Genomic DNA, 19,983 nt, shown 5'->3' with positions numbered 1-19,983 from the left:
TTCCAGTATGTTTAAACTACTGATGCGATCAAAGTCAAGTGAAGGAAACCTTCGAGAGAGTGGTGTGGGGTTGAGGATGGTGAATCAGAAAACTGAGAGCATCCTCATCTGAAACAGAGCCGTGCATAAGATATTCAATGTTTAACTCATTTCTGGGAGCAAATGTGTTTCTGTCTAGTGCTGGCTTGGTTGTGGCAAAAAGAGAAATCTCTAAAGAGAAGATTTAGTTCAAACTACACGACCCCCAGTGCCTCAGTGGTCAAGAATTCACCTGCAGCACAGGAAACAAAGGAGACACAGCTTTGATCCCTGGGAAGATCCCCTGGAGGAGGGCATGGCAACCCACTCCAGTATTCTTGCCAGGAAAGTCCCATGGAGAGAGGAGCCTGGAGGGCTGCAGTCCATGGGGTCGTAAAGAGTCAAAGACAGCTGAAGCCACTGAGCATGCACGCACACACACACACCCCCACACCCACACCCACACATACACACACACACACACAGGAAGTCCCATCTGTACCAGCAACAACTCACAGTCACTCCACGCAGTCCCCAAGGCGCCCACATTCTCACAGGCCTGTGTCTTCATCGCCCCCCGTCCCCAGCCCCATCATTTGCCTGCAGACAGCTGTTCAGACACAAATATCCAAATCTCCTGGTCATGCCTGCTTCTCTCCTGGGCCTGGGTTAAAAATTCCAGCACTCAGATTACTGTCTAACAGGCCCTAAAATATGACCCCTCCCAAAAGAAAGCTGAAACCTTCCTGTGAAAAGCATTATTTGTGAGCAGATCAAGCACTGTTTCCCTCTAGCTTAATATCCACTGCTTACAGCTGGGCAGTGAGCCCATCAGTGGCACCAGTGAAAAAATATAGAAAGGCTGTTAGAAAAAGAAAACAGAAAGTAAATGCCACACTTGTAGAAGTCCAAACAGTACTTTTTTGCATAAGTGATCTATCCCTCCATTCACATATTTACTTACACTTACAGTGTTCTAAGTACAGTAAAACTGTGTGGGTGGGAACGGGAGAGATTTTTGTGACCTCCTTCCTGGAAGCCTGGCTCCTGCTTAGATAAACATCAATGAGAAAGCTGAAAACAAAAATATTTCTTAGTATCTGTGACAACACTGCCAGAAGGGAGATAAATCCAAAGGATTGAGACAAAATCTCACTCTGCAGATATATTCCTGAAACCAGAGGAGGGGTGGGTTTTTAATTGAATTATCCAGAGAGATGCTTGAATTTTCTACTCTATTTTTCCCATGTAGATTTAGCCAGAACAAAAATGTATCTTCTGCCAAGTTTAACTTCAGAGGGCAGTCTAATGTTTTTTAAGCCTTTCCTATCTACTTCCGTAGCACTCCTCCGTCTTCCTCCCAACTTGTTATCATAACCTGCTCCCGGCAGAAAGCAGCTGTTGGTCACTTATAATTTCAGGTGAATGTTAAGTCAATCCAACAGCTCCTTGAAAGCAGAAGTCCTTCTTGTTTCCTCTAAAATCTCTCACAACAGAATCATCTAGAGTAGGCTGCTGTCTGGACATACACTCCGTAAATTTCAGCAATTTAAATATGGCAAAAGTAAGGTCAATGCTCAAATTACAGGGGGAAAAAAACCCACTCACCTAGCAGATGCACTCCTAGAGCCCATTCAGAGCTCCACAGTCAACTGAATGAATAGGTTGAGCATTCAAACTAAATTCTCCTCAGCTACAGTTACCTTCACTGAATCTGTCCAAACTCCCAGAAACAAGTGCTTTGAACAATTCTTTCATTTTTCTAACCATGACTAATTTCACTCAGTGGTTTCATAGGCAGAATGGCAGTTCTAAGCATTTATAAGGCGTGATTTACAATGTGCTACATGTGCTTAGTTGCTCAGTCATGTCTAACAATCTGCAACCCCACGGCATATAGCCCGCCAGGCTCCTCAGTTCATGGAATTTTCCAGGCGAGAATATTGGAGTAGGTTGCCATTTCCTAATCCAGGGCATCTTCCTGACCCAGGAATCGAACCTGTGTCTCCTGCATTAGCAGGCAGATTCTTTACCACTACACTCCCTGGGAAGCCCGGATTTACAATAATTCACCCTTATATTTCACAAATCAGCCACAAAGGATGCTATTCATGAAAATGTTTATAGTTTCTCATAGTAACAGACCAGGCTCCAAGTAACAACCTAGAATAGTATAGTAAGTAAAAGTAAAAAGTCGCTCAGTAGTGTCCGACTCTTTGCGACCCCGTGGACTGTAGCCTACCAGGCTCCTCCATCCATGGGATTCTCCAGGAAAGGATACTGGAGTGGGTTGCCATTTCCTTCTCCAACCTAGAATAGTAACAACCTAGAATAATATAGTAAATATAAAATATTGAGGGGGGTAATTTAAAGACTTGTAAGACCTCTTAGCATATTAAAAAGCAGAGACATTACTTTGCCAACAAAGGACTGTGAAGAAAGCTGAGTGCCAAAGAATTGATGCTTTTGAACTGTGGTATTGGAGAAGACTCTTGAGAGTCCCTTGGACTGCAAGGAGATCCAACCAGTCCATTCTAAAGGAGATCAGCCCTGGGTGTTCTTTGGAAGGAATGATACTGAAGCTGAAACTCCAGTACTTTGGCCAACTCATGCAAAGAGTTGACTCATTGGAAAAGACTCTGATGCTGGGAGGGATTGGGGGCAGGAGGAGAAGGGGACGACAGAGAATGAGATGGCTGGATGGCATCACCGACTCGATGGTCATGAGTTTGAGTGAACTCCAGGAGTTGGTGATGAACAGGGAGGCCTGGTGTGCTGTGATTCGTGGGGTCGCAAAGAGTTAGACACGACTGAGCGACTGAACTGAACTGAACTGAAGACCTCTTAGAGCCATCCTCAGACAAGAATCAGAGAAGTAGAGAAAAAAAGGGGGGGGGGTATTAATCTGAATCTGAACTACTAAAACACACTGGGGAGTAGTTTTAATATTAGTAGACTAATATTCCACTGCTGGATTTATTCAGTGTCTCTAAAGTATAGGAAAAGTCTTGGTTATTTAAGAATTTCAAGTGTTTGGAATCTGGATAAATAGTATTTAATGTTCTTTGGATGTCCAATAGTGACTTTCAGCCAAAATACATCCTCAAGTTGATTTTCATGCTGCTAGTGGCCTCAAGGGAAAGGAAAGCTATATTTTAATTGAAGACTGAATACTGGGTCCCTGCAATAGGCCTTTGGAAGGGAGTGGAAAAGAATGGTGGGAGGACCACGTTTGGATGGCTTCCCAGGTGGTGCTAATGGTAAAGAACCCACCTGCCAACGCAGGAGACATAAGAGACACAGATTCGATCCCTAGATCAGGAAGATCTGCAGTAGGAAATGGCAACTCGCTCCAATATTCTTGCCTGGAAAATTTCATGAAGACGTCTTACAGTAGAGGAGCCTGACAGGCTATAGACCATGGGGTCACAGAGAGTCGGATATGACTGAAACAAATTAGCAGGAAAAGAGCTGTCAGGATAAAAGGCCATGAATGAGGCAGAGGTCACGTGAAGGGTGAGCACTATCGCAGAACTATGGGTGCTCCAAGAGTCAGAGGCCCGGTGTGTGTGCCACAAGACACCTTGGGAGCAGCAGCACAGGCTGCACCCACTGGACAAGCCTATACAACAGGATGGCCTCCTGCAAGGTGTAGGGAGCTCCATCCACCCAGCCAAGCTCCACCAGACCCTTCTGCAGCGGGCAGGCTCCAAGCTCCTAGTCTCCCTGCCTGGCTCACGCCCAGCAGTCCCCACAAGGTCCGAGACAAGAGCCTCATTCCATTTGGTTTCTTATGTCATGGTCTCTTTCTGCCTTTAAAATAGCAGAAACGACCCCACCTAGCCCCCAGGTTTCTGTCTTTGCTGCAAACCCATCTTGTGATGGACATGACACTACCAGTCAATACAAGGGGTCTTAAGCAAAGCTATATAAATGTGCCTCACAATTAATCATTATTTTTCTTAGCTGTCCCTCCAAAAGGTATGAGGTGGGTCATGTGAGCACTCTCCCTCCATAAGAGGAAACTGGAACCAAGGAAAATGAACCAAAGAAAATTGAAGACAGAAAACGGAGCTAGAAATGAAGAAATCTCTCTGCTTAGGGCTACTTCTCAAAAGACAGAGGCTGTAGAGCCATCAAAATAATAAACACTTGGTTGCAAAATACTGAGTTGTAATTAGCTAGTGCTATGCTTCGTTGCTCAGTTGTGTCTGACTCTTTGTGACCCCATGGACTGTAGCCCACCAGACTCCTCTGTCCTTGGGGATTCTCCAGGCAGGAATACTGGCGTGGGTTGCCATGCCCTTCTCCAGGGGATCTTCCAACCCAGGGATTGAACCTAGGTCTCCTGCGTTGAAGGCAGATTCTTTACAGTCTGAGCCACCAGGGAAGCGCAATTAGCTAGTAAGTTAGCACAACCAAATTATGACAAGCAAGTGACGATGTACTAATAATATACTGTATTAGTATTCAAGTATAGAAATTTTCATTCTAAATTTAAGAATCTACTTAACCCTTTTTGATATTCACCTCTTTCTCCCCTTCCATATATATTAAGAACATAATTCAGGGAGACAATCCATCTTTATTAGGAGAAGAAAAGATTCAAAAACAGTCCCTCAAACATAAATGTCTTCCTTCTCTAAATCCTAGGACATTGTGTCAATGTCATTTATCCAGCAATTAAATATTTTTGTCCACACTTTGTCTTTTTTTAACTTTTCACCTCTATAAAGAATTGTCTCCTTAACTAGACTATAAGTTTCCCAAAAGCAGGGCTTTTTTTTCTAATATTTTCATAATCTCTTCTGAAGCTCCTAATATCCAATATATAATAGCAATCCAATAAAAAATATGCTGAACTTTCTGACATTTGCAATTAAATGGGAGAGTGGAAGGCCCAATTAATACCCTAAAATATGTAATCTGTGGGAAATAAACAGCAATTTTTTACATTATTCATTTGGATTTGCTTTATTAGTGAGATTCAGATGAAACCCCTCTTCCCTGTTCATCTCTTTGCAAGGCTTTAACTCACAACTATGACTCTCAGACCTTAGGCTCCAGGCCAAAGGTCTCTCCATGTTTTTTAGGCTGTTATTACTAACAGCTGCTTGGACCTTCCAAATGTGGTCCAAGATATGCTCCAGTTCACCACATCTAAACCCAAATTTATCATTCTGTGCATCCAAGTCCACACTTCTCTCTGTGGTCTCTAACAAGGCAAAGACACCAAACTCACTAAGACATCTGAGGCAAAACAAACTTGGAAGACAACTTCTCTCTCTCTCTCTCTCCCTCCCTCTCTCTGCTCCTTTCTAATGTCAAATGTGCCTCCTATTCATTCCTCCTTGGTGGTACTACCATCACTGAAGAATCTTCTCCAACTCATCTCCAGGCCTCAAGTCTCTTCTCCAACCTGTCCTCCAGACTTCTTCCAGAATATCATCTTAAGATTAAAATCTCCTTTTGTTACTCTCTAGCTTAAAGTCTTTTAACACTGCCTTAGAACTCAAGGAATAAAATGTAAAGCCCTTGAAATTACATGCATCCCAAAAAAAGATTCCCTGAAAGATGAATGGAGAGTGCCCAGAATACATTTGTATGTGTGTATAATGTGCTCAAATGACAAACCATTCACGTATTCTTGCCTAGAGAATCCCATAGACAAAGTAGCCTGGAGGGCTACAGTCTATAAGGTCGCAAAGAGTCGGACATGACTGAAACAACTTCGCTCACACAAGCGCACACACACACACAACGTATTCAAGTACCTGCCTCCTTAAACTATGAGCATGTAGAGTTTTGAATAAACCAAAAATAAATTTTTTAAAAAATTCCATGTATCACTGCCTGGCCCCTGCTTTCCTTTCCAACTTTATCTCTCCCTCCTCCCATCCCTCTGAACCTTGGCACACTGTTACCTCCACTTACTAGCTTTATCTATCCCTCAATATTGTACTCGATGAGCTGCCAGAGGGTACTTCACAGTTACCTTTTAAAGAAAAATATCTAAGGTCTTACACAGGAAAGGTAACCCTGTTTCTTGGACAGCTGATGGACCAGGGACCAATGTGGGGGCCCACTGCCTCCAAGGTGAGCTGGGAGATTTCCGTCCAACAGCTCCATGTTGAATGACTGCAACTAGACCCAAACGCACTCTCTCCCTTGGGATTCCCAGTAAAAGGTGAGCACAGGGAACGGCACTGGACTCAGGCTGTATTCCTAGTAAGTAGGCGCAGCTTCCCCAGTGGTCCGTCAGAACAGCTCGGAATTCTGAGCTCATTTATTCTGGACTGACTGGATGACTCCCTGTTTTCCTCATGTTGCTGCAAAAGGCTAACATGAATGAAAGAAATCTGTGCGCATTTCTTCCTCGTGACTCCAAGGACTCTGCTCACATTGTCTGCAGCTCACTGCTCACACCTTCTCTGGCCCTCCCAGGAGGAAGTAGCTCCCTGCACATCCCTTTGTAACTACAGTCAACACTTCTAGGTGTTCATCTCTTTAGCTATATAGCCTTATAGCTTATCTACTTTGGCACATCCAGAGTTTATCAAAGTAACTGGCACATAATAGACACTCAGTAAATGTTAAGTGACTAAACTTCTGAACAGCTGCCTGACCATTGATGACCCTATTTTTAAAAAATGTCAGATGAGTAGAAAGAAAATACAGAATGAGAAGGTTTTATTAAATGAGAAACATGAAACTAAAGATCTAGGCATCTTTGCCTATGGATGCCCTCCTACCCCCTGGCCTACTTTTGATGTATAGTTTGGAAAAGTCACTTCAGTTCTCTGTACTTTAGTGGGATTTTAGTGAAGACTTTCAGAGACCCCAAACTCAAAGGAGCCTAAGCAGGAACAGAGCATGATGGATTCATGTAGCTGGGACAGCAGACTGAACCAGATAAACAACTGTAGGAATGGGGAAATGTGGGACCCCGGGATTTTCACTCCTTCTCCCCTCTGCTTCTCTGTAAGTGCTGGCCTATCTCTGGTCATTGAAATGTCCTCTCCATGCAGTAAGAAGTGAACCCAGCAGCAACCACCAGGAGAACCCAGGAAAAGGCAAAGCAGCACCCTCCCTTGGCCAATAGAGAATCTCAGTGGAGGACTCTACTGCTTGGGTTCTGTGCCACACTTGAGAATGACCCCTGTTGGCAGAAAGGCAAAAATTCTATGATTGACCAATCTGGCATCTGGAGCCCAGGGGACCCGGGAGGAGGGAGTAGGCAAAGGAGTTAGGGGACAGGGTCTACTGCCATAATAAGGCGGGGATGGGGGGAAGCATGCTGGATAGTCAGAAACAATAATTCCAGTTTGTGACCTTAATAACCATACATTTGGGGATACTTCAGTAACCAAAACAGACCCCCAAAATACTATGCCTTCAGAGACAATAAACATAAGAAATCATACCTCCATTTATATTCATAGTACTATTTTAGATAATGTGAAAAAAGCATCAATCATCTTTACAGAGTGTTACATAAGCATAACAGTTATTGTATTGACTACCTCATAGTTGGGCAAAACAAATACATGATGGCTTAATTACCATTGTGACAATAAATGCCAAGAAATAAGGGAAACCTGTTCTCTTGCCCTCAATTAAAAAAGAGAGAGAGAGAGCACCCTTTTGTCATCATATAACAAGAAAAGCTCTTGGTTGGAACCCAAGGTACAAGTTATGACTCAAACCCAGAGCACCGTGAGGCTGCCCCTCATCACCAGAGGAAGCAAGTGCACTCATCATATTTTCCCTGACTGGAAGATTCCCTAACAAAACAGCCATTGGGAGGGGCCCTTAACAACTCCACCCACACTCCTACAGAGGAAAGAGCTAGGACAGCAGCACTTGGGGGACAGCTAAGGAAACAGAAACGCTCACCAAAAAAGGCTCTTCTCAGAAACACAAGAGGACAGCACCCCCCTGACAGACATCATTAAGAAGGCTCAGGTGTATAGTGTGTGTTCCCTTCCAGCTTAGAGAGATGTGAGCATGTGTAGGAGAGGGCTATGGGGGAGGCTGAGGAACATCACCCCCTCCTTGAACCACAGATGGCCTCCACACAGTGGTGGGCAGCACCTCCCTCAAGGGAAGAGGGAGTTATCATAATAAACACCTGGGCTTGCAGGGTTTTGTCATCTCAGCGGTGGTAGACAGTGCTCAAAATTCACTTTTCCAATATTTGATGTACTATTATGTATGCTGAGGATGTCACAAGGTTAGATTAAGAGTTCTTCCTAATTCTTTCCTAGAGAAATACATCAAACAGTCCTAGCTTTCAAATATGTATTGGTAATTTACTGTAGACCACATAGTATTTGTAGGCACTGGAGATACTTCAGTAACCAAAACAGACCCCCCCCCCAAAAAAAAAAAAAGAACTATGTCCTCAGGGAACATATATTTTAGTTGGAGGAAGTAAACATAACAAATAAATTAAACATATAGTAACAAGATAGTGAAACACCCTAAAGAAAAAAGTAGAGTGCGGAAAGGGGGATGTGTGGGGCTCACAGTATATAGAGGATCACCCCCTATGTTCTCTGCACTGTAGATTCTTGGCAATAATCCTCTTGCTGCTGGTAAAGAGCACTCCAGACCAGTGCAGGAAAGAGGAGAGGTAAGGGGAGGAAACGAGAGAAGCTAGCTAAATGGAAGCCTTGGCCTTCCCAGCTTTCCACCTGAGTTTAGATTCCTGTGCCCAACCTGAGCAATGATGTTAATTAAACCCACCACCCATTTAGTTCATGAACTATGGTGTTGATAGTATCATGTGACCTATAAGCCTATAATCTTCGTTTTGAATATTGAAAAGTTTACCTCTGAGTCTTCATGCTTCTTTCATCACATACTGAGTAAGGACCAACTATGTACCAAACCTTGTTCTAGGCACTAGAGGTTACAGCAGTGAGCAAGACACACACAGTCACCACCCTAAAGAACTTACATTTTAATTGAGGAGATGAAAAATTCAAAAACTGATTCAATAAGCAAGATACTTACAAGAAGGAGACAGATACCAGTGAACAGTCCAGGCAGGAGACGATCAAGTCCTGAACTTAGATGGCTCTCAAATGAGCTGAACCAAATTCCTGACTATCTCTGGTCACGTATAAAGTCCCTACTATAGGGTGTCATGATAATAAATTGGTGTAAAAATCCAACTATGGCTATTGATTCTTTCTAAAACGTGGAAGAGCAGCTTCTTTTCTCTTATTGTTAATGCACTGTGCAGACAAAGAGATACATATCTTTCCATCTCCTAATGTTTCTATTTTGTTAACTGCAGACGTGTTATTCCAAGGTGTATAAAAAAGCAGGTGCTTTGGTCTCCAGAATCTTTAGCAACTTATTACAGCACTACTGTTTTGTTTTATTTTAAAGTGGTAGTAAGAACCATAACAGTAGTAAAAAAAAATAATGTCGTAACAATAGTAACATGTCCTTTTTCAAATTAGAACGTGAAGTTACAGATCTCCTGGGACTGCTGCTGAGCAGGATGTTTCAGCAGGAAGGGTAAAAAGAGAAGGACTCAAAAACACACGCTTGGAAAAGAATCAACCCACACCTTTTATGTTGAAAAGTACAAGGTGCTGGGTAAACAGGAGAGACATGGAAACAAAAATGCACATACATCACACCCAGCAATCTGGGGAGAGACGCCTAACTGATGAAACAGAGGAAGTCACGAGACAGTGTGTTCACTCTAAGCTCCAAAGACTTTTTCATATGTTTCCCACCTCAGCCTAGCTGATTTGCCCAAACCCTCTACTCCAACCTGAGGAGCTCTGTTGAGTTGGTTGAAACTATAAAGCAGCCTAACAGAAGCAGTTTCTGAGTATGTGCACAGGAGTCCCTCCTGCTGGGATGGCAAGGAGACCAGCTTGACAACACCTTGACCCTGTATATACCAGGGACCCAGACTTTGTGGATGCAACAAACTTTCTGTGTGCACCTCAATATGATGAGATGGAATGTTCATTACGTAGGACATGAACTTGTAAACACCTCTGTGAAAGAGGCGCTGCATTGCATGCATCTCAACTGTTGGAAGAGCCTGCCAGCCAAAAAGACAAGATTTCCACCTAAGTTTACAGCCTCTGCTTGCAGCAGCCAAACAATCCAAAACTCATGCTACTTGGCATGGTTTCCCATTTAGATCAATGGAGATGAAACTCACTTTGTTACTGATGGAAGGGCTCTTACAAGGTACACTTTAAATAGGGATGCCTTAAAGAAACACTGCTTTCCTTTAGAAACTCTGAATATCCTGGTTGGAATGCAGTCTCCCCCAAGATGAAGATAACTCAGATCAGTGCCTTTCTGATTTGTTTTGGGGTATGCATGTGTGCGTGTACATGCGCAGGCATACATGTGTGCTTTCAAAACATAACTGCAGCAAAACAAACTACGAAGGAGCTGTTTTCCTATCACCGCCCTTGGTGCCCTTGGTAGGAACAAAGTACCTGGAGAATATACTTGGAGAAAACCTATTTTTTTTTTAATCTGCACTAGATATTTGATGGCAAATATCTGGTAGTTGTGGAAGGTATCTTTGGAACCTACCTGGTCAATTGAGAAGCAAGCTGTAACCATACAGCTGTCACTACAGCTTCCTGACTGGGATAACCAGCAGTTCACTGTTTAAGAAATCTTGTCACAGAAAAAAAATGTGTACTTTCAGATCACTTCTCCTCAGCACCCAAGAATAGGCAGAACCCAATGAAGTGAATGAAATTCAGAGATCTCTGTCCCTCAGTCCAGCTAGAACTCTGGCCACCATATTGAAAACAAATGACCTATTTCAGTGTTCAGATCTCGCTAGGAAACTCCAATATTGTTTCTGAACCCTACTGTCTCCAAAAACAGCCCTTCCTTCCAGTAACTTTTCCTGCTAGAAAGAATCCTAAGAAAATATCTGAAGTTGCAGTAGGCTAGGGAGAGGAAGATTTAACAGCCAGAAAACATATTGAATTTGAACTGTTGGTAAGTTCTTGGACCACCTGCCAAGGTGTCTGCAAGCATTTTCCAGAGAATAACTCTTCCTTTCATTAAAAATCTGTGATCTGGGTCCCCAAACTTTTCTCCCCTGATCAATTAAAAAAATAAATATCTCCATGAATATTGAGCTATACTGTAAGTGAAATCTAAGGACATCTCCTTTTCCCCAAAGAAAGCATGACTTGGAAACAGCAAGGCATTCTACAGCACTCAGAAAGACACGTCTCATTGTTGAAAGAAAGGCAGCAGTGACTGTAATTAACTAGGAAGCGGTTGTGGAACTTCTCCCGCTGTATTTAAAGGGCCATGCAGGAGTGAGGGTGAGCAGTCGTGACCGGGGCTGTGTAGTTAAAATACTGATGAGAGAAGGAAATGGGGCAAGAGAAATAAACAGGTTTACTTACAGCCCTCGGAGCCGAAGCCAGATTTTCTCGATCTGTTCGGGTTGCAGGTATTTCAGAGAGTTGCTCTCAAATTCTTCAATCTCCTTGGTGGGCGACTCCATAGCTGCAGGTTATCACTGGGAGTGAGGCCCGAGTGAGTTTGGGCTGTCCCCTCCCGCCTCCTCGCCCAGTCCAGCCCTCCAGCTCCAGCCCTCCAGCCCTCCAGCTCCAGCCCAGCGCCGGGCGTCTGCCTCACTTTCTGCGTGCGCGCCCCTTTCTGCGCCCCCCAAATCCTGGCTTAAAGCGGGCCGGGAGAGCCGGCGACCCTGGGCCCAGATGCCCCCCGGAGGCAGCTGCGGGAACCAGCCACGCTCCCGGGCTAGTGCCAAGGGTAGGAATTGTGCTTTTGCTCTAGGAGAAAGCACCTCGGACCTACTCGTATTCTTTTTTTTTTTTTTTTTTTTGGTCCTCAAACAAAGCCGCGGGAGCGAACCGTGTGGCAGCTGGATTGTAAGGGAAAGGGAGGACCGCGAAGGGAGGAGAGGCGGCGAGGAGGGAGAAAGTGAGAAGGGGAGAGTGGGGAGAGGGATGAGCCCAGAAGGAGCCAGCGCGGGGCCGGTCTGTCTGACCCTGAGGCCGCACACCCTGGCTGCGCCAGCGCCCCCTGCCCTGGGGCGCCCCGAGGCTCCCCCTCCCGGTCCCTCTCTCCCTGCCCCGCTGCCTTCGCGCCCCTTCTCTGTTTTCTGTCACTTACCAGCAGCTCTGCTGACAAGCGAGAAAACTGACAACTGCGAAGAGTCGTCTGCGAGCGCGCAGGGGCCGGCGTCAGGTCTGGCACCCGCGGGCGCGAAGGGAGGGGCGCGCGGAGCACTGCCGTCTGCGGGGCACAAGCTCGCGGGGCTCCAGCCCCACACCCGGAGACCCGCGCGCGCCAGGGCGGCCCGCTGCGGCGCAGGGCCCCCAGCCCCGCGTCCCGATGGCTCCCGAAGCCCGCACAAAATGAACAGCACGGCACCACACTCGGAAATCCCAGGAAACCGAGGTCTGTGTCCACCCCGGCGGCTGGCGGGGCGAACAGCCAAGGTGAGGTTCCGCGGAGTTCGTGCTCGGAGCTTTCATTCACAGCGCTCAGTTCCACGCCCGCCAGAGAGCCGGTTCCATTTTGAAATATTAAAGCAATTGACAGGAACTAAAGTAACCACACATCACACTTAGAAAGTCTCGATATATTCTTCCTCTCCGCTGCCAAAAAAAAATGGTGTGAAAAAAGGAAAATATAAACAAAAGTAAGGCGGTAGGAGTTTCCACTGACAGACTCTCAAAGGGTCCCAGCAGGGCTGTGCTGGGCAGATGCTGACAGTGGAGAGGAGTTTTAGCTCACGAGGCTACAACTCAGTATCTGAGTCCCCCGAGGTCATTCACAATGTCAATAAAGTGAATTGCTCAAACAGAACGGGATCAGGTATGCAGTAAGGGGAGGAGGGAAAGAAGTGAAAGGCGCTCAGTCGGGTCTTTTCGACTCTTTTCGACCCTATGGACTATACAGTCCATGGAATTCTCCAGGCCAGAATACTGGAGAGGGTATCCTTTCCCTTCTCCAAGGGATCGTCCCAACCTAGTGATCGAACCCAGGTGTCCTGCATTGCAGACGGATTCTTTACCAGCTGAGCCACAAGGGGAGGCGGGAAGTGGGATTCAAAAAGAGCCCAAAGACAGAAAAAGAAAGACTCTGACAATTTGATTTCAGCCCTGACATCACAGACTGGTGGTCAAACTCCCTTCTAAATGCAGCCATCACCACTTCCCAGGGGCCATGTCAAACCTGGGACTCAGGGCTCCTGAGATTCAAGACACAGCTTGCCCCCATAATGGTATTTTCCTCCACTGGCAGTTAATGATTCTTCCAGTTACACTCCCAGTATTCTTTTTCTGTCCATCAGATATTTGCCTGCTTCTCAAAATTAAGATAAATGTAAAGGTGAGAACTAGCTTTTCTCCACTGGTCAAGCAAAATTCCATTCAAGTGGCCTTGATAAAGAAAAATTTAAGAGTGTTTAAATCCTAAAAGCTCATCCATTGGGAAGTGGGCATTTATTTTCCAGAAATTAGAGTTAAGAGTGATGAGGATGGCATGGCTGGCCTCATTCATTCCAGTGGAAAAGGTATCTGCTTCAAGGTGAGATGACAGAACTTTTTGACTAAAAAGGACTCACACACTCACCTACAACAGTCTTAAGTCACCTCATTAAACTTGGTTCTTAAGGAGTTTCTGGAAGCACTTCCAGTTCCACTGAGTTAAAGGCAAAGGCAGCATTAAGCAGTCAACATATTAACGTAAAATTCATTTACCTAAATGAAACCAATTTACTCACCCAATGTCACCAAGCTCAGAACAGTGACCTGGTGGAATCAGACGTTAAGAAGTTATTTTAATGACTTGTTTGGGAGATGCAAAACAGTGTATGATACCCAAATGGAGTTCCCATCAGACTGTATACCTTGGGCAACCTGCTATCATAATATGGAAGCACAGTAATGATAATAATAGTGAGCACATATTGAAACTTTCTACAGTCCCAACCCTGTTCTAAGGGCTCTGCTGCTGCTGCTGCTAAGTAGCTTCAGTCGTGTTCGACTCTGTGCGACCCCATAGATGGCAGCCCACCAGCCTCCGCCGTCCCTGGGATTCTCCAGGCAAGAACACTGGAGTGGGCTGCCATTTCCTTCTCCAGTGCATGAAAGTGAAAAGTGAAAGTGAAGTCGCTCAGTTGTGTCTGACTCTTACCGACCCCATGGACTGCAGCCTACCAGGCTCCTCTGTCCATGGGATTTTCCAGGCAAGAGTACTGGAGTGGGTTGCCATTGCCTTCTCCGTCTAAGGGCTCTACATTCACATAATACCAACAACAATATTATAAAGAAAATGCTATTATTATCTCCATTTTATAGTAGAAAACTGAAGCACAAGGTTATCTAAACCTACCAGGAAGAGAACTGAACTGGAAAAGGCCAGAGTTTGAGTTATGACTCATTACCTTATCCAATACAAAACAGTCCCCTTCACAGGATCCCATTTTCCACATCTTTAAAGAATTTATGCAAAAAGTTTTTTTATGTCTGTTTCACCTTTATGATTCTATGAGGTCATCTGAAGAGAACTGGGGAAAAGAAATGCTGAAAAGAAAGATGCATATTGCTGAATATATACTTTAACTACATCATGGTTTCTCCAAGGACTGGCCTAGAAAGAAAGGATAGAAGGGAATTTAAAAGGATGATACTCAATTTCCTGCCATCCACCATAACTATGACTTTTTCTTTGTGTTACTGGGATGTTAATCAAGTCAGAGAAAAGCAAATTTTGGAAGAAAAAGGAAAGAAATAACCTTTCACTTTTAAGTAAGCTAATCAGAGAAGGAGGACCAAAAATAGTCTTTATAAGTTTGTGAAGCATGATTTTGTTTCATTTTAGAAGTTTTTAAAAAGTAAACATGTATGAGAAAGTTAATACGGACATAACTTTATTTTAGAGTCATAGTAGTGTTTGGAGCTGGGGGAACCTTAAAGATAATCTAATTTAGACATCTTCAAATTCTTTAAGCAATAGAATATTTTATTTCAAATTAATACTTATAAGGGACTTTAATACATACCTCAGATTTAAAAAGTAAAGAAAGAGCTGCTCTTGTTGAATGGGGAAGTAGAGTAATTAGTTCTCAGGGTCAAAGCCCACCTCTACGTTTTCCATATTCCATCTCTAAGTAACCAATGCTCCCACTTCACAGATGAGAAAACTGAGGTCAAAGTACCATAAAATACCTCAGGATTCCTTGCTTCTCATTAAAGGTTCTTTCTAAACCACATCAGAAAGAGTTTGTCCTCTCTCTGCCTGCAAAATATTACTACTTTTGGATACACTATGTTATTATGTCACTCAGATTTTGTTGTCTCTTTATCTATCACAGACGGTATGCTTGCATGCTGTAGCAACACAACTTTACAAGCTACAATTTCCACTGGCAACCTTGCTTTGGAGGTCAGTTTCCATGGCAACTTCCTATCCCAGCTTTTTGAGTAAGATCTTTTAGGAAATCTTACATGGTAAAACATCATTAATTAAACATAGATGTGCATATATACATAAATATACATAACATATATATACATACATATATAATTGCCAAATTAATAATCCACCAAATCAACCTACCTAAGGAGGTAAAAGACTTGTACTCAAAAAGACACTGATGAAAGAAACTCAATATGACACAAACAGATGGAAATATATACTGTGTTCTTGGTTTGGAAGAATCAGTATTATTAAAATGACTATACTACCCAAGGCAATCTACAGACTCAATTCCATCCCTATGAAAATATCAATGGTACTTTTCACAGAACTAGAACAAATAAATTTAAAATTTGTATGGAAACACAAAAGTCCCTGAATAGCCAAAACAGTTTTGAGAAAGAACAGAGCTGGAGGACTCACGCTCCCTGACTTCACACAATCCAACAGTAATCAAAAGCCACAGTAATCAAAACAGTATGGCAATGGCACAAAAATAGACACAGAGATCAATGAACAGGATAAAAAGCCCAGAAATAAACCCATGCGCCTATGGTCAACTAATATAAAGGAGGCAAGAATATACAATGGAGGAAAGACAGTCTCTTCAATAAGTAGTGCTGAGAAAACTGGAAGGTTACATGTAAAAGAATGAAATTAGAACATTCTCTAATACTATATGAAGAGGAGCTAAAAAGCCTCTTGATGAAAGTGAAAGAGGAGAGTGAAAAAGTTGGCTTAAAGCTCAACATTCAGAAAATGAAGATCATGGCATCTGGTCCCATCACTTCATGGGAAATAGATGGGAAACAGTGGAAACAGTGTCAGACGTTATCTTTTTGGGCTCCCAAATCACTGCAGATGGTGATTGCAGCCATGAAATTAAAAGACGCTTACTCCTTGGAAGAAAAGTTATGACCAACCTAGATAGCATATTCAAAAGCAGGGACATTACTTTGCCAACTAAGGTCCGTCTAGTCAAGGCTATGGTTTTTCCTGTGGTCATGTATGGATGTGAGAGTTGGACTGTGAAGAAGGCTGAGTGCCAAAGAATTGATGCTTTTGAACTGTGGTGTTGGAGAAGACTCTTGAGAGTCCCTTGGACTGCAAGGAGATCCAACCAATCCATTCTGAAGGAGATCAGCCCTGGGATTTCTTTGGAAGGAATGATGCTAAAGCTGAAACTCCAGTACTTTGGCCACCTCATGCGAAAAGTTGACTCATTGGAAAAGACTCTGATGCTGGGAGGGATTGGGGGCAGGAGGAGAAGGGGACGACAGAGGATGAGATGGCAGGATGGCATCACGGACTCGATGGACGTGAGTCTGAGTGAACTCCGGGAGTTGGTGATGGACAGGGAGGCCTGGCGTGCTGCGATTCATGGGGTCACAAAGAGTCAGACACGACTGAGCGACTGAACTGAACTGAACTGATATACAAAAATAAACTCAAAATGAATTAAAGACCTAAATTTAAGACTGGATACTATAAAACTCCTAGAGGAAAACATAGGCAGAACACCCTTTGACATAAATCAAAGAATTTTTGTTTTTGGATTTGTCTCCTAAAATAAAGGAAACAAAACCAAAAATAAACAGGACCAAAGCAACTCATTGGAAAAGACTCTGATCCTGGGAGGGACTGGGGGCAGGAGGAGAAGGGGACAACAGAGGATGAGATGGCTGGATGGCATCACTGATGTGATGGACGTGAGTCTGAGTGAACTCCAGGAGTTGGTGATGGACAGGGAGGCCTGGCATGCTGCGATTCATGGGGTCACAAAGAGTCAGACATGACTGAGCGACTGAACTGAAGCAAACTTGAAAGCTTTTGCACAGCAAAGGAAATCATTGACAAAATGAAAAAACAACCAACTGAATGGGAGCAAATACTTGCAAATTATATGACTGATAAAGAGATTGATGTCCAACACATATAACTCAAGATCAAAAAACAAACAACTAGATTTTAAAATGGACAGAAAGAAAAACTAAAATGACACTTTTCCAAAGAAGAAAGAAAATGTCTAACAGAACATGAAAAGATGTTCAACATCTCTACTCATCAGATAAAAACAATTCAAAACCATGAGATATCACCTCACACCTATCAAAATGGCTATCATCAAAAAGAATAAAAATAACAAACGGTGGGGAGGACGTGAAGAAAAGGCAATCCTTATGCACTGTTGGTGGGAATGTAAATTGATGTAGCCTCTGCAGAAAACAGTATGAAGATTTCTCAAGAAACTAAAAACAGAACTTCTATATGACCCAGCAATTCCAGGCATGGGTATCCAAGAAAAAAAAACCTAAAAACACTAATTCAAAAGATATGTGCACCCCAATGCTCATAACAGCACTGCTTACCATTATCAAGGTATGAAGCAAACTAAGTGTCCGTCAACAAGTGAATATCTAAAGAAGATGTGATATACATACACAATGGAATACTACTCAGCCATCAAGAGGAATGAAATTTTGTCATTTGCAGTGATATGGATGGACTTGGAGGACAGTATGCTAAGTGAAGTCACATAGAGAAAGGCAAACACTGTGTGATATCTCTTATATGTGGAATCTAAAAAAAATACAACATACCAGTGAATAAAACAAAGAGGAAGTATACTCACAGATACAAACTAATGGTTTGTTGCAAACTACCAGAACAAACTGGTGGTTACCAGGGTAGAGAGGTGGGGCAATAGAGGGGTGGGGCAGGGGGAATGCAAACTACAGGTGGAAGATAGGTTACAGGGATGTTCTGTACAATGTGGGGAATGTAGCCAATATTTTGTAACAACTGTAAGTGGAGTATAGCCATTAAAACAAACTGTATAAAAATAAAAACAAAAAATAAGATCTTTGGTTCAGGAATTAAAACAGTTCCCCAAATAGACAAAGAATAACTTAACCTAAGTACCAAAAACCCTCCGCATCATCAGCATTAAGGATCACAAGATCAGAGAGAGTGAATTCCCTGTACATGGCAGAGTTCAAGCAGAAGCTGCATGACCATCAGACAAGGGAGTAGGAATCAGGCTTTGCAAACATAAGAATGACCCCTCAGGTCCCATTCACTGTGACAATGTCACAATTCAGTAATAACCACACTAACCACACCACTACCCTTACTGCTTACTGAGAAGAACCATGTACCAAGCTCCATGCTAAGCACATCACAGGCTGGCTCACTTTCACCCTCAATGAAACACTTCAGGAGAATTCATTATGCCCATTTACAAGCTCCAATACTTTGGCCATCTGATACGAAGAGCAGACTCTTTGGAAACAACCCCATTGCTGGGAAAGATAGAAGGCATGAGGGGACAACAGAGGACAAGATGGTTAGATGGCATCACTGACTCGATGGGCATGAGTTTGAGCAAGCTCCAGGAGTTGGTAATGGACAGGGAGGCCCGGCATGCTGCAGTCCATGGGGTCGCAAAGAGTCAGACACGACTGAGCAACTGAACAACAACATTTACAAGACAGAGAGGCTCCCAAAATGTCTGATCATTTTTGCGAAGATGCACTGCTATAGGAGTAAAGCCAGGTTTTAAATCCAGGCCAGAGTGCAAAGTTCTTTTCCCTTAGTTATCTCCTCCCTGCAGACACATAAAAAGACAAAAGATATATAACAGAGAAGGTGGAGCTGCAGCAGCACAGTTGAGGGGTGGGGGGAATCAAGGAGGTTATACTGTAGAGATAACATCTGAACTGGATCCTGAAGGTGGAAGGTGGATAGAGGCAGATCATTCTAGAAAGAGGGAACTGTATGGAAAGAGACACAGAAGCGTGAGAAAGGGTGGAGTGTCCAGCAATCCACAAACAATTTTATGTAGCTTGACTATAAGTGCATGACTAAGAGGAGCAAGAGAAAGTGCTGGAGGGGTCAGCCAGACCTGTATGGTCACGGGAGAAGTCGGAGCTCTCTTCTGTGGATGACAGGGAGCCATGGATGTCTCTAGGTAGAGGGAAGCACAGTCACATGTGGAGGGTACTTGCTGCCTGAATATGCATCATATATGAGGTCAACTCAGGGAAGCTGCCACAGTACCGTGCAACAACCACTGGGCAAATGATAACCAGGGCTCCATAGGAGGAATCCAGCTACCAAATTCCAACAAGCTCTTTAGCTTACCAAGGAGGAGCTGGATAAAGAAAACTGGAGAGCTGGATAAAGTCAGGAAAAACACAGCATTATCTCCCGCGAATACTCATCTTCTAGCTTTGAGAATATGACCACTTGCTTTGACCTCCATGAAACAAGCAGTGCCCTTGATACATTTTTCATGACTTGCCAATGGCATCATCCAGAGTCTGTTGATGGGGAAATTCTGGAGCAGCCTTTAGGACATCGCAAGTAGCACCACTGGGCACGGCAGCCCCTCCTTCCCACCTACACAGATGTGAGCCAGCCCCCATGACACACTGTCAACACAGGCTCTTCCCTCCCACGGGCTTTTCTTTCTGGCAAGGGGCCTCTTTGGTGATG

At 43.7% G+C, this 19,983-nt stretch overlaps 1 protein-coding gene across 11 annotated transcripts in view; it reads right to left on the bottom strand.

Moving 5' to 3' along the window:
• PDE1C (phosphodiesterase 1C) overlaps nt 1-19,983 on the bottom strand; it is a 531,506-nt gene that overhangs the window by 312,405 nt on the left and 199,118 nt on the right. For 3 of the 11 annotated variants that reach the window (XM_015095313.3, XM_042249222.1, XM_042249221.2), the window contains exons 1-2: nt 12,172-12,223; nt 11,439-11,541 (exon numbers count right to left, since the gene is read on the bottom strand). The exons of 6 other annotated variants lie outside the window; for them this stretch is intronic. In XM_015095313.3, the coding sequence (XP_014950799.2) occupies nt 11,439-11,539 (101 nt within the window). In that variant the 5' untranslated portion in view covers nt 11,540-11,541; nt 12,172-12,223. Of the gene's footprint in view, nt 1-11,438; nt 11,555-12,171; nt 12,224-19,983 lie in introns of those variants that run through there. 2 more of the 11 variants (XM_042249220.1, XM_042249223.2) reach the window with 1 other exon arrangement.

The sequence above is a fragment of the Ovis aries genome, chromosome 4 (assembly GCF_016772045.2).
Source record: "Ovis aries strain OAR_USU_Benz2616 breed Rambouillet chromosome 4, ARS-UI_Ramb_v3.0, whole genome shotgun sequence".
Classification (NCBI taxonomy): Eukaryota; Metazoa; Chordata; class Mammalia; order Artiodactyla; family Bovidae; genus Ovis; species Ovis aries.
Note: the sequence above shows the minus strand (reverse complement) of the source record. Positions and strands in the feature narration are given on the sequence as shown.